The sequence below is a fragment of the Carcharodon carcharias genome, chromosome 1, assembly GCF_017639515.1.
Source record: "Carcharodon carcharias isolate sCarCar2 chromosome 1, sCarCar2.pri, whole genome shotgun sequence".
In the NCBI taxonomy this organism is placed as follows: Eukaryota; Metazoa; Chordata; class Chondrichthyes; order Lamniformes; family Lamnidae; genus Carcharodon; species Carcharodon carcharias.
The window spans coordinates 93,143,480-93,158,840 of record NC_054467.1 but is presented as its reverse complement, the minus strand read 5'-3'; the positions used below and the strand labels follow the sequence as shown (position 1 = coordinate 93,158,840).

The 15,361-nt window shown below is 39.6% G+C and overlaps 1 protein-coding gene across 4 annotated transcripts in view; it reads right to left on the bottom strand.

Annotated features, from left to right (window-relative positions):
- LOC121277970 (inactive ubiquitin carboxyl-terminal hydrolase 53-like) overlaps positions 1-15,361 on the bottom strand; it is a 124,366-nt gene that overhangs the window by 84,149 nt on the left and 24,856 nt on the right. For 3 of the 4 annotated variants that reach the window (XM_041187901.1, XM_041187920.1, XM_041187910.1), the window contains 2 exons: positions 15,037-15,171; positions 3,957-4,070 (listed from right to left, as the gene is read on the bottom strand). In XM_041187901.1, the coding sequence (XP_041043835.1) occupies positions 3,957-4,070; positions 15,037-15,171 (249 nt within the window). Of the gene's footprint in view, positions 1-1,525; positions 1,568-3,956; positions 4,071-15,036; positions 15,172-15,361 lie in introns of those variants that run through there. The other variant, XM_041187930.1, reaches the window with a different exon arrangement.

The following is a 15,361-nucleotide window of genomic DNA, read 5'->3' as shown; positions in this document are numbered from 1 at the left end:
TAGATATAGTGTATTTGTATTTCCAGAAGGCATTCAATAAGGTGTCACATAAAAGGTTATTGCATAAGATAGGAGCTCACGGTATTGGGGATAACGTATTAGCATGGATTGAGGATTGGTTAACACCAGAACACAGAGAGTCAGGGTTTATTGGTCTTTTTCAGGTTGGAAAGACCTAACTAATGGATTACTACAAGGATTAGTCCTAGGGCCTCAATTATTTATTATCTATACTAATGACTTGGAGGAGGGGGCAGACTGTAATGTATCCAAATTTGCTGATGATACAAAAATAGGTGGAAGGGCATGTTGTGACGAGGACATAAGGAATCTGCAAAGGGATATAGATTGGTTGTGAGTGGGCAAAAACTTGGCAGATCGGGTTTAATGTAGGAAAGTGAGAGGTCGTGCACTTTGGTAGGAAGAATCAAAAGAGAAACTATTATTTAAATGGAGAGAGGTTCCAAAAAAGTGCAGCACAGAGGGATCTGGGTGTTCTTGTGCATGAAACACAAAAAGTTTGCATGCAGGTGCAGCAAGTAATTAAGAAGGAAAATAGTTTTGGCCTGTATTGCTAGGGGGTTGGAATTTAAAAATAGGGAAGTCTTGTTACAACTATACAGAGTGTTGGTGAGGCCGCACCTGGAATAATGTGTACAGTTTTAGTCCCCATACTTAAGAATATACTGGTGTTGGAGGCAGTTCAAAAGAGAATCGCTAGGCTGATTCCTGGGATGATGTGACTGACTTATCAAGAATGGCTAAACAGGTTAGGCCTTTATTCATTAGAGTTTAGAAGAATGAAGGGAGATCTTATTGAAACGTACAAGATTCTGAGGGGGCTTGACAGGGTAGATATTGAGAAGATGTTTCCACTAGTGGGGGAATTTCAAACTAGGGGACATAGTTACAGAATAAGGGGGCACTCATTTAAAACTGAGATGCAAAGGAATTTCTTCTCTCAAATGGTAGTGAATGTTGGAATTCTCTACCCCAGAGAGCTGTGGAGGTTAGATCACTGGAAGTATTTAAAGAGGAGCTAGACAGACTTTTGAAATATTAAGGAATTGAGGGCTATGAGGAGCTGGCACAAAAGGGGAGTTCAGACCTGGGGCAGATTAGCCATGATCTTATTGAATGGTGGGGCAGGCTTGAGGGTCCGAATGGCCTACTCCTGCTCCTATTTCTTATGTTCTGATAGAACTCTGGACTCCATGAAGTCTCATGGTATCAGGTCAAACATGGGCATGAAAACCTCCTGCTGGTTACAACCTACTGTACACGCTCAGCTAATGAATCAGTAGTCTTCCATGTTGAACACCACTTGGAGGAAACGTTGAAAGTGGCAAGGGCACAGAATGTGCTCTGGATGGGGGATTTCAAAGCCTATCACCAAGAGTGGCTTGACAGCACCACTACTGATTAAGTTGGCCCCATTCCTAAAGGACATAGCTGCTAGGCTAGGTGTGCGGCAGGTGGTGAGGGAACCAAGAAGAGGGAAAATTCTACTTGACCTTGTCCTCACCAATCTACTTGTTACAGATGCTTCTGTCCATGACATTATTGGTAGGAGTGACCACCGCACAGTCCTTGTGGAGACAAAGTCCCATCTTCACATTGAGGATACCCTCCATTGTGTTGTGTCACACCACCGTGCTAAATAGGATAGATGTAGAAACTCAAAACTGGGAATTCATGAAATGCTAAGGGCCATCAGCAGCAGCAGAATTATATACAACCCACAATGTGTAACCTCATGACCCATCATATCCCCCAGTGTACCATTACCATCAAGTGCCAGGGTATCAACCTTGGTTCAATGAGGAGTGCAGGTGGAGTATGCCAGGAGCAACACCAGGCAAACTTAAAATTAGGCATCAACCTGGTGAAGCTACAACAAAGGACTACTTGCATGTCAAACAGTGGAAGCATCATGTGATACTCAGAGCTAAGCAACCCCACAACCAACGGATCAGGTCTAAACTCTGCAGTCCTGCCACATCCAGTCAGGAATGGTGGAGGACAATCAAACTAACTAACTAAGGAAGCAGGCCCCACAATATCTCCATCTTCAATGATGGAGGAGCCAAGCACATGAGTGCAAAACACAAGATTGAAGTATTTGCTGCCACCTCCAGCCAGAAGTGCCAAGTGAATGATCTGTCTTGGTCTCCTCCTGAGGTACCCTGCATCACAGATGCCAATCATCAGCCAATTCAATTCACTCCATGTGACAACAAGGAATAGCTGAAGGCACTGAAAACTACAAAGGCTGTGAGCCCTGACAACATTTCGGCAATAGTACTGAAGACTTGTGCTCCAGAACCAGCCATGCCCCTAGCCAAACTGTTCCAGTACATTTACAACACTGGCATCTACCCAGCAATGTGTAAAATTGCCCAAGTATGTCCAGTCCATAAAAAGCAGGACAAATCCTACTCAGCCAATTAAAGCCCCATTAGTCTACTCTTGATCATCAATAAAGAGATGAAAAATATTGTCAACAGTGCTATCAAGCGGCACTTGCTTAGCAATAACCTATTCACTGACACCCAGTTTGGGTTCCACCAGGGCCACTCATCATTATAGCCTTGGTTCAAACATGGACAAGAGAGCTGAACTCCCAAGGTGACGCAAGAGCGACTGCCCTTGACATCAAGGCCGCTTTTGAGCGAGTGTGGCATCAAGGAGCCCTAGCAAAATTGGAGTAATTGGGAATCAGGAGGAAAACGCTCCACTGGCTGGAGTCATACCTAGCACAAAGGAAGATTGCTGTGGTTGTTGGAGTTCAGTCAACTCAACTCCAGGACACCACTGCACGAGTCCCCCAGAGTAGTGTCCTAAGCCCAACCATCTTCAGCTGCTTCATCAATGACCTTCCTTCCATCTTAAGGTCAGAAGTGGGGATGCTCACTGATGATTGCACAATGTTCAGCACCATTTGCAACTCCTCAGATACCGAAGCAGTCCATGTACAAATGCAGCAAGAACTGGCAATATCCAGGCTTGGGCTGACAACTGGCAAGTAACATCTGTGCCACAAAAGTATCAGGCAATGATCATCTCCAACAAAAGAGAATCTAACCATTGCCCCTTAAAGTTCAGTGGCATTACCATCACTGAATCCCCCACTATCAACATCCTGGGGGTTACCATTGACCAGAAACTCAAATGGACTTGCCATATAAATACTATGGCTACAGGAGAAAGTCAAAGGCTAGGAATCCTGTGAGGAGTAACTCATCTCCTGGCTCCCCAAAGCCACCATCTACAAAGCCAAGTCAGGAGTGTGATGGAATATTCCCCACCTGCCTGAATGAGTGCAGCTCTCACAGCTCACCAAATCCACAAACATTCACTCCCACTACCATTGACACACAGTAGCAACAGTGTACACCATCTACAAGATGCACTGCAAAAATTCACCAAGGCTCCTTCGACAGCACCTTCCAAAGCCAGGACCACTGTCATCTAGAAGGACTGGGGCGGCAGATAGATGGGAACACCACCACATGGAAGTTCCCATCCAAGTCACTCACCATCCTGACTTGGAAATATATCTCAGTTTCTTCACTGTCGCTAGGTCAAAATCCTGGAATTCCCTTCCTAACAGCACTGTGGGCGTACCTACACCTCATGGACTGCAGCGGTTCCAGAAGGGAGCACAGCACCACCTACTCAAGGGCAATTAGGGATGGACAATAAATGTTGGCCTAGCCAGCGACAAACCAAGTCCCATGAACGAATAAAAACATTTCCATACAATATCCATAGATCTAAAAAAAAGCATTACGATTTACATATACATCCCTACAATTTTCTACCCCACATGCGACTTGACCCAGCACATCCTAATCATAAAGTTAAGCAATCAATATTTCTTCAAAGTCTACAACAACTAATTCATATATTTAGTTACACTGTATTTATTTTGCATAAAGAGTTTTGCATCTTACCTGCTCATAAAGAGTCATGGCAAATTTCTGGTGAGTGATACAGGACTTAACAGTGCATGTATCCATTTCAGTGTCTGAGACTACGTGCAAGTGAATTCTCTCCAAAATATTCTCCTAAAAGAAAAAGATGAAGTGAAAAATATTGTGATACTAGCATCACAATAACGGGCATGATTAGAAGTTCAGCCCAATTTAATTAAGAGCAAATTATTGTCTTTAGCGCTCACAGCACAGACTTCTCATTTTGTTTGAACACCAGATTCACTGAAAGACGAAAATTTACCCTTTTTCCATAAGATTCATAAATAAATTTGGGCAACAATAAAAGTAGCAAAAAAAAAACAAAGATATCTAGCTAAATCCACATATTCCTTTTACTCAATGTAACACATTAATGAAGTTAACAGGTTCTCTTCAAATAAAAGTTCCTTTAAAATTGATAAACCAGCCATTTGAAGTTAAATACAAATCTGTTCCAAACATCAGCATTTGCTTGCACATTTAATTTCTCTAATTTACGCATCTTGTACAAAGATGATATTTTTGGAAACATAAAATGCTAGTGAAGAGCAAAGACACTCCCTTGCATAAACTTAGGATAGCCCTGAGCCAAGTTTTCATACATGACAGCAAAAGAATTAGAAAGACCCAACAGGAATCATCAATACAAGTAAATGCAGATTTGGCTATGGTCACTAGCTACATTTATATAGAGTTTTTTTAACACGGCAAGATGTTTCACAAATAGATGCAAATGAAATTCAGTAATTTCCAATCAGCTATGTCAACATGAAGATCTGGGTAACTCTATGTCGACCTTTCTACTGTAGCTGAGTCTGCAGCAGTCTAACAGATTAATTCCCTAGAATTCGATTTCTTCTGGTCCCCCCTCTCATGTAACTGAATAATTAATGCTAGTGGCATTTGATAAGCAAATGGTTGCTTCACATTACAGTTTAACTTATTTGGCAATGGATTGCTGTTTCAAAGATGCCCAAGGAAATTACCTTCGACAGGAAATCCAGTAAAATGTTCAATTTTATTGCAAAATTAAATAGATTGATTAGGAATCTATCAATTATGCCAACTGAGGCCAGAAAAACCTCTAGTGCAATCTTCCATAACTAAATTACATGTACTAAGAGGTTATAAAGGCAAAAAAGCAGGAAGAGCAAAATGACAATTTAGGATGGGAGCAGCCAATCTGGATGTTTTCCGTTTAGCCTGGACAACTCAACAAGGTCGGCCTAGTAAACCTAAAGCAATGATGCCAGGAAAGACTAAAGTTGCAGGAAGATATAACAAAGGTGTCTGGTTTAATCACGGATCAAAGAAATGTTGCAGATACCCTATAATGCAAAATAAAATACAGGAAAGAGACAAAAGACACCTGACCCAGATGAAGAGGAGGCAATGGACTCTGAAAAACTCTGGAAAATTCTGAAGAATGAAAGATTGGCCTGGATTTCACAGTCAGCAGCAAGGCAACAGCTCTGACTACTCACCTTAAAGAAAGCTACCCATAAAGATCAAGCATCTCTGTGGCATGGATTTCACTTTTCCTGGCATTAGTTTGATTCTGGTGCCAAGTGAAAAGACCTCCAGGCATTGAGCAACAGTGATGTTCGTCAAGCAGGGTAAGCAGGTAAGTGTATATATACACATACATACACACACACACACACTTGAACAGAAATTAAAATATGGAACAAATTTTTAAAAATAAAAATATGTAACTATATCTATAAGGGAAATTTGACATCCCAGAAACAGAGTCAGCTTTTTACAGCCAGAAATGTTTTAATGTTTTTCAGCAACAATTATGAACCTAGTATGCCGTTAAAAACACAGTTACACTTCATTCAACAGGGTGCAACATTGCAAAGAATTTTTACAGCAGGACTAATAGCGGAGAAGGGCAAGTTCCAGTCAGTTCCGTGATTTCTAACTGACTAGTCTGTGGCGGTGGGGGGAGAAGGTGGGTGGTTGAGAGGGAAACTCCAGCACTGCACTCTATAGAAAAGCACAGAATCACCACCACCAAATTCTGGATTTATACAATTAACTATGCACGTGTGACCGCCTTAAGCTGTTGACAATTGCAGATGAGTAATGACGGCGAACACTAACAGATTGACTCTTATTACTGCAAAATCCAGGCCATTATCTGAATGGCATCTTTCTGCTTGATAATTTTTGGAACAAATTCCTGCAAGATATTTCCTTGCAAGATGATTTGTTTTGTTTCAGCCTTGTTCTCTTTTAGCCTTTTTCAACTGAATTAACTTAAAGCAGTCCCCATTCTGTTCATTTTTTTTATTTTTGCTATTTTCCTCATCTAAAACTCCTTACCAGTCATGTTTTATCATCACATTCTTAATGCTTTTTAAGCTATTGTTGCATGACAAACCCGCTGCTCTTGTCCATAACACACCATCTGTAACATTTTCTTAATTTTTCCTTTCAAACAAATTACATCTGGCACTACTTGTTGTCTATTTTTGTTTCAACCTGCTGTCTGTATTCACAGCCTAATTTATTTCTCTATCCTCAAAGTCCACATGGGTGTGTCTCATCATGGTTAATCTTGTGTCCCAATCTTGTGGGAAGATGCTGCCTAAGCATTTACCAGACTGCTCAAAGAAATGTAATAAGGCAAAGATATGTTAACAATCAAAGAAAACAATTGTTTTAAGAAACAGAAGCAATCAGGGCTATATCATCACATCTCATTCACTAAAGACATGGCAAGTGAATGTAAAGGCACCAAAAGCTGAGATTGAGGGCTTAAGAATATACTATAACCCAGGAAAACGTGGGTGATGTAAATCCTTATCACTGGATTCTTAGTTCTGAATGATGAAGGGAAAAAAGTTTCCAAAGGCCATAACACTCTCACAGTTCAGTGAGGAATTGTGAATGAAAGAAAACTGAAAAATAAACAAACGTTCATATATTGATGATATGGATGTAGAGGTAGTGCAAGATTGCATACCTCTGAACTGATATGCTCAGAGGTTAAGAAATATCCTGTTCTAGTTGAAAGTATTTTATGGACTACAGAGATCATGCTAAAAGAGAAACACAAAATATGAAAAAGGCAGTGTAAGAGGGCGCTGTGTGGTTGATTGTGAGGAAGAAAGCTGCAGACCTGCAGGAAGAGAACAATGGACTGGTCAGGTTGGCAGAAAAGTAGCAAATGGAATTCAATCCAGAGAAATAAGAAGTAATGCATTCAGGAAAGGCAAACAAGGCAAGGGAATACACAATAAATGGGAGCACTCTGAAAAGTATGGAGGAGCTGAGGGATCTTAGATTGCATGTCCACAGATCCCTGAAGGTTGGACAAGTAGATAAGGCAACATACAAGACACTTTCCTTTATTAAATAAGGCAGAGCAGACAAAAGCAGACAGCCAGGTCATGCTTGCGCTGTATAAAACATTAGCTAGACCACAGTTAGAGTACTGCATACAGTTCTGGTCATCGCTTTACAGTAAAGATGTGATCGCACTCAAAAGGATACAGAGAAGAGCAGAGGTAATTGGTAGAAAGGTTAGACAGAGATTGAAAAGAAACTTTTTCACCAAGATGGTGGACTCTGGAACCCACCGTCTGAGAGCTTAGCATCTGTTAATTTTATATTAATTATGGTTAATTGTACACAGGTGGTGGGCATTAACTGGTGCTTCGCTGGAATCCCTATAAATAGATACAGACTGAAACTGTGATGGTTGTGTTAGGTACATGCTTGTAATGTGCACCTCTGTAAATAAATGCCTAAAAAACTGTGTAAAGAATAGATTCAGTTCTATCCTTCACCAACTGGCTTTCTGGAATATACCAGTGGAGACAGGAAGCATCATCACATTTCAAATGTAGATGGTAAAATGGCTAAGAAAACACAAGGGGTGTTAAGACAATGGGGCTGCACTGGAAAACTTGTAAACAACTAACAGCTAACAGAGGAAAACATTCAGTGGTCTTGAGGCATCAATAGTCAACCTGGTTAAGACTGTAAAATAGTCAAAATTACAAACATAAGAACATACGAACCAGAAGTAGTAGGCCACTCGACCCTTCAAGTCTGCTCCACCATTCAATAAGATCATGACTGATCTGTTTGTCACCTCAACTCCACATTCCCACCTACCCACAATAACCTTTCATCCCTTTGCTCATCAAGAATCTATCTACCTCTGCCTTGAAAATATTCAAAGACTCTGCTTCCATTAACTTTTGAGGAAGAGTGTTCCATAGACTCAATCCTCAAGAAGAAATTCTCCTCATCTCTCTCTTAAATGGACAACCCTTTATTTTTAAACAGTGACCCCCTAGTTCTCAATTCTCTTATGGAAACATCCTCTCCATATCCACCCGTTCAAGAACACTCAGGATCTTATATGTTTCTATCAAATCGCCTCTTACTCTTCTAAACTCCAGTGGAAACAAGCCTAGTCTGTCCAACCTTTCATCATAAGACAACCTAATAATTCCGGGTAATAGTCTAGTAAACCCTCTGAACTGCTTCCAACGCATTTACTTTGTTAAATAAGGAGACCAATACTGTACACAGTACTCCGGATGTGATCTCACCAGAGCTTTGTACAACTGAAGCATAACCTCCCTCTTTTTGTAATCAATTTCCCTCACAATAATTACTTGCTGTACCTGCATACTAGCCTTTTATGATTTATGCAATAGGACACCCAGTTCTGTCTGCATCAAAGAGCTCTGCAATTTCTCGCCAGTTAGATACGCTTTTTTTTTTACTTCTTCCTGTGAAAATGGACAATTTAACATTTGCTCACATTATACTCCATTTGCCAGATCTTTGTCCACTCACTCAGCCTATATCCTTTTGTGGCCTACTTATGTCCTCTTCACAAATTACTTTCCTGCCTATCTTGTGTCATCAGCAAATTGAGCAACCATGCCTTCAGTCCCTTCATTCAAGTCATTTATATAAATTTTTAAAAGCTGAGGTCCCAGCACTGATCCCTGTGGTATACCATTCATTACATCTTGCCAACCAGAAACAGACCCATTTATGTCTACTCTGCTCCTGTTCGCTAGAGAATCTTCAATCCATGTCAATATGTCACCTTCTACCCCATGAGATTTTATTTTCTGCAATAACCTTTGATGCGGCACCTTATCAAATGCCTTCTGAAAATCTAAGTACAGTACATCGCCGGTTCCACTTTATTCACAGCACGTTACTTCTTCACAGAACTCTAATAAATTGGTTAAGCATGATTTCTCTCTCACAAAACCACGTTGACATTGCCTGATTACCTTGAATGTTTCTAAGTGCCCTGCTACATCTTTAATAATAGCTTCTAACATTTTCCCAATGACAGATGTTAAGCTAACTGGCCAAATTTGCTCAATAAGTTTACTCAAAGCTGGCTTCTTCGTCGAGATTTTTTTGATAAAAGTATTTGGGTATGTAACTGAAAATGAATTGTGAAAGCATGCATCAGAACCAGTAACTAGAACAAACACAGATAGTTAGCTTTAAAAGCTAATCAGGGCAGAAAGAAGTCACATGCAATATTTCAAATTCTGACTGAACACAAATTCTTCGAAGTGCAGGCAGCTTTTCTCACTTCAAGAGCTATTCAGTTGCACAGATTCTATTTGGAAGCCAACAAAAGGAAACTTTACCAAATAGCTCAAACGTTCTAGTTTCATTAACACTTATATTTGAATAACTTTTTTTTAATCCATCCTACTTTTGAATAGGATTTTGTGTTTACTTCTGCATGACAATATATGAAGCGGTAAATAAGGACAAAGGCTTCCCAAATTATCCTGAAATGCCTCTGGATTATAGTCTCACAAACAGATAATATTTGATAAATACTGCAGCCAAAATAAAGACTAGGATGAACTTAATCCACAAATTGCCTGGAATCAGCTACAGAGCAGATGCTCACATGCCATCCACCTATCTATTTTCTTTGTTGTTCCCTCTTTTTATTGAAGCTAGCCTCCCCCTAACCCCAACCCCAATAATTTAAGTGATTATTTGTGCCTGTCTCAATGTTCTAGTAATGGCCTGGACTCATCCACTTACCTGTAATGACTCAGTTATTAAGTCTAACAAAAAAGGAAACATTACCAAATAGCTCAAATGTTCTAGTTTCATTAACACTTATATTTGAACAACTTTTTTTTTCAATCCATCCTACTTTTGAATAGGATTTTGTGTTTACTTCTGCATGACAATATATGAAGTGGTAAATAAGGACAAAGGCTTCCCAAATTATCCTGAAATGCCTCTGGATTATAGTCTCACAAGCAGATAATATTTGATAAACACTGCAGCCAAAATAAAGACAAGGATGAACTTAATCCACAAATTGCCTGGGGTCAGCTACAGAGCAGATGCTCATATACCAGCCACCTAACTATTTTCTTCGTTATTCCCTCTTTTTATTGAAGCTAGCCTCCCCCCAACCCCAACCATTTAAGTGATTATTTGTGCCTGTCTCAATGTTCTAGTAATAGCCTGGACCCATCCACTTACCTGTAATGACTCATTTATTAAGTCTAACAATTTTCATTTTCCCTCAATAATCCCCTCACTTGTGTTTGTCCTTGTAAATTCCTGCACCTCCTTCTCTGCCATCATAACAGTTCATTTAAGACTACTGATCAGTAGACAAATTTCACATCTTTTATACCAGCTATTTAAAAATATTCTACAGCAAATATTATGACTTTCATTTTACTGCTGTCTTCTGTTACCTTTTAAACCTTACTTTTTGCTGCAATCTTTATTCCCTTTGACTGTTGGCTTATGTCCATTATACCACAAGATCTTAATGCTTCCTGGTACTTTGCCTTGAACTTTTCTTCTGTCTATATGTTGTACTTAATATTTCTCGTAAGAATGGAGCTCTCCTTGTAATTTCTCCTCTTATCTTTAAATTTACCAAGTCTGTTGAGAATTTGCACCATTTGGGAAACTTTGGACAATCAAACACCACCAAGCATCAAGGGGTTTCCCTCATTTGATAAACTAAATTCTGATTTGGGTAGTTCCTACTGGCACTCCATCTTCCAACTAGACTCAATGTGAGGGTCAATCGCTGGCGTCTGTCAGTCATGAAGTTTGTAGACGCTTATACGAAGTAGTGTCACAGGCAGCCTCCGGATGCCCAGCCATACCACTAGACCAGATATGCAATACAGAATTAAACTAGTAACTTCCAGTACCTGAGAGAGTGGAGACAGCCTGAATGGGAAAAATGCGAGGGGCCAACAAATAGGACCATAAGAACCAGTAGCAGATAGCCAGTGAGAGTAAAGAGAGTGAGCTTGGACGGTCAGAGTCAAAACGCTAGCTGAACGCAAAAAGCCAAGAAAGAAAATCAAAAGGTGTATCACTACAATGGAGGGAGTGAATTGGTGGGTAACAGGTTAATTAGTTTAATTAAATGGTTCTTCTTTCATGGTTGTTGAAAATTCGCTTTATAACTTCCATTGTGTTTTAGATTGATGGAAATCAATTCCAGTGTTTGTAGTTAGGGTTTTACTATTTTAGTACCTCAGTTTTGAGGTCAGTTTATAAAAGGTCAGTTTCAAGAGTTTATACATCAGTGACTTAAATTTTTAGAGTTCATTGTTGCAAGTTTGTGGTCAGGGTCTCAAGTGATTAAGAGGTCAGTGGATTGATTAACACGGCAGGCCAGCAGAGTGTTGTTGCATGCAGATCCTGTTCTATGTGAGAACTCCCAGACACTTCACTCATCCTGGGTAACTGTTCGTGCAGGAAATGCCTCCAGTTGTTCGAACTCAAACTCTGAGTTTCAGGGTTTTGGGAGCGGCTGGTAGAACGACAGAGTACCCATCTGTCAGAGTTTCCTGGGTTGTACGTTACAAGTGGAGTCACCACACTGCCAGGTAAGGCAGGAAGAAGATACATATGGTGCACAAATTCCCCAAGCCACTGGGGTACCTTGTTCTCAGTTTTAAATATCAGGGAGGATGACATTCCTTTAAAGGAATGCAGTGCGAATCAAACTCCTAGTGCCATGGGAGATTAGACTATCCACACAGGAAAAAGTACAAATGCTGTAGTCAGAGGAGACTCAATAGTAAGGGTGTAGGCAGGCTTTTCTCCAACCATAAATATAATTACAACATGGTATCAGGGTAAAGGATATCACTGAACATGTGCATAATATTCTGCAAGGGAAAGAGGAACAGCCAGAGGCTGTGGTCCATGACGAAACCAATGGAACTGATTGAGGTCCTTCAAGGAGAGTTTCATCAGTGAGGAATGAGATTTTTTTTTTAAAAAATTGACAACAGAAAGTAGCACTCTCAGGATTAATCCCAGTGACATTGCTTACTGAGTTCAGAAGCACCTGCACAGAGCTGGGGCCAAAGTTTTCCATGAGAGATCAACAAGTAGTATTGGAAAAGATTTAATCTCATTTTGGAGGAGGAGTGAAAGCAGAAAGGAGCATAATGAAATTTAAGGATAGAGATATAACTGCTGTTATATCCCAAAATTTGCAGAAATCAGATCATGAAAAATTAACAAAAGTAGTGAAAGGGATATTAAAATTGTCTTTATGTCACTGTCCATAACGTGACTGAACGTCAGTGAGCTAACTAACAAGTTGCCACATGGGATTATGGCATGGTTGCATGAGCAGAGATATAACTCACACAGGACCAAGAATGGGTTCTTAATATTCCTGGTTACCGAGTATTCAAGAGTGATAAAGGAGAAAGAGAGGTTGTGGGCTGCATTAGTTAAGGATGATGTTATAGTTCTTAATAAAACTGATGGTTCTGGGGCTGATTCTATTGGGAGCTATTCCGTTGTTGGGTTTTAATGGACTTAGATGGGAAATCTAATGGCAAGTCTCAAAGATGTGCAACAAAAAGAGTAGTAATATTAAGAGACTTTAATTAGCTTAATATAGACTGGAGAAAACAGCGCGAAGAGTAAGGAAGAAGAATTTCTGATTGTTTATAGGAGAACTTCCTCAAACAATATGTCTCTGGCCTAATAAGAAAGGAGCAGTGTTTTCTGATTCTGGAAAATGGAGTGGGGCAAATGGAGTGCTTTACAGTAAGTGATCATATAGCTAACAGTGGTCACAATATAATTAAGTATATAATGTAATTCTGGAAAGAGATCAGAAAATACTGAAGGTAAAAATACTCAAATGGAGAAGAGCTAATTTCAACGGCTTAAGAAGGTAGACTGGAAAATGAAATTGCAGATTAAAGCAGCAAGTGTGTTCTGGAAGGCATTTAGGTAAGAGATTGCTCGGCATTTTCTTTGAAGGGAAATGGTACAGCATCCAAACTTAATGCACCTTGGATAGCAAAGCAAATAAAAGATAAAATAAAACTGAAAAAGGCGGCTTATGGCATACGTCAGGAACAAGATTCAGTTAACAACCAGGAAGATTACAAAATGTACAGGAGTGAATTGAAAAGTTAACACAAGAGGTAAAGACAAGTTACGAAAATAGATTAGCAGTCAACATTAAACTGAACCCTAAAATGTTTTAGAAACCTATCATGTAGGAGATTAGCTTGGGAAGAGTTGGGCCTATTAAGGACCAAAGGGAAATCATAGGTAGAGGACACAGTTCCAGTGTAAAATTAGCACTTTGCACTTGTCTCCATAAAGGAAGTAAATGATATGCAGGCTGCATTAAAATTTAAGCAAGTTATGAAAAGTATATTCATAGATAGAGAAGATGCACCAAAAAGATAAGCAATACTTAAAGGTTGGTAAGTCACCTGGTCTGAATTAAATACATCCTAGGTGCCTGAAAGAAGCAAAGATAGAAATAGCAAAGGCACTGATCACAGGATTTTTAATCCTCCTTGGAACTACTCCTGTATCCAGAGGACTGGAGGGTTGTTAATGTTATACTACTATTCATGGAAGTAGAGAGGGATAAACTGAGATACTACAAGAGATTCAGGCCAATATTGGTGATGCAGAAGCTTCTGTAATCCACTATGAGGGGCAAAATAAACTTCGGAAAGACATAGGTTAATGAAAGAAAGCAAACATGGGTTGGTTCAGTGACAAGAAACAAAGGGTGGTGCTGGAATGCTTATTTTTCAGACTGGGGGATGTTTTGCAGTGATGCTGTCCCAAGAGTCAGTTTAGGGTCCATTATTATTTTCAATTTTTATAGATCTAAACTATAATGCTTCTCGCTACATCTGAAAGTATGCTTTAATACAAAACTAAGCAACACAGTAAATACTGATGAGGATAGTTGTAGACTTCAGGATGACATGGGATGGTGAAATGGACAGAAGCATGGCTAATGAAGTTCATTGTAGAGAAGTGGTAAGTGATGCACTTTGGGAGGACTAATATGGAGAGACAATATAGTATAAATGGCACAATTCTGAGAAATATATATGAACAGACACATCTTGGTGTTCGTACACAAATCCTTAAAGGTGGCAGCGTAAATTGATAAGGTGGTTAAGAAAGCAACTGGATTATTTTGGCTTATAAAGTAGTGGAATAGGATATAAAGGAAACAAGATCACATTAGAAGTTTATAAATCATTAGTTAAGTCTCAAAGAGTATTAGACCCTTCAGGAAGAATGTAAAGATGTATAACGGGAACAGAGGAGATTTACCAGGGATGCAGGAATTCAGTTCAGATGATACTGGAACTGTTAAGATTATTTTCCCTGGCTCAGGCAGTTAAAAGGTGACCTAATAGAGGTTTCAAGATGATGAGGGGTTTTGATAGAGGCTGTTCCCTCTAGTATTAGGGTCAATAACCACGGGAAATAGATTTAAAATCATTGGCAAAAGATCTGAAGGGGAGATGAGGAGATGTTGCTCCCCACTCAAAGAGTTTCCGGGATCTGGAACATTCTACTTCAAAAAGGTGGTGGTAGCTCATTCCATAAATAATTAAAAAGGAAACTATGACAGATACTTGAGGATGAGGAACGTAGGAGGATAAGAACCAACACGAACATGGTGGGTGAAATGGCCTCCTTCTTAACTTTAAATTTCTGTTGGCTCTATGAATAAATAGACCAAGATCAATGGGATACTTACAAAACATTCTGCCGCATCATCCATTAGACCTAGTTGAAAACGATGCTCATCTTTAAAGCTTTCAGCTAGAGCATTGCGCAAAACATCAGAGGGAAGGGCTTTTTCCCTGCTGTTCTGAAATTCTACAAATATATTCTGCAAGAAAACAGTTGAAAACAATGATTTGCAACAGTGGAAAAAGGTATATTTATTTCAATCTCAAGAATTAGATAAATAAACAACATTTGAAAATAAAACTTCACAGGCAGAAATTGCCTTCAGGATGCTACATTGGTCCCTCTTGGATCTGAACATGATTAATAGGGCTATTTGCATAAGTGTGTCT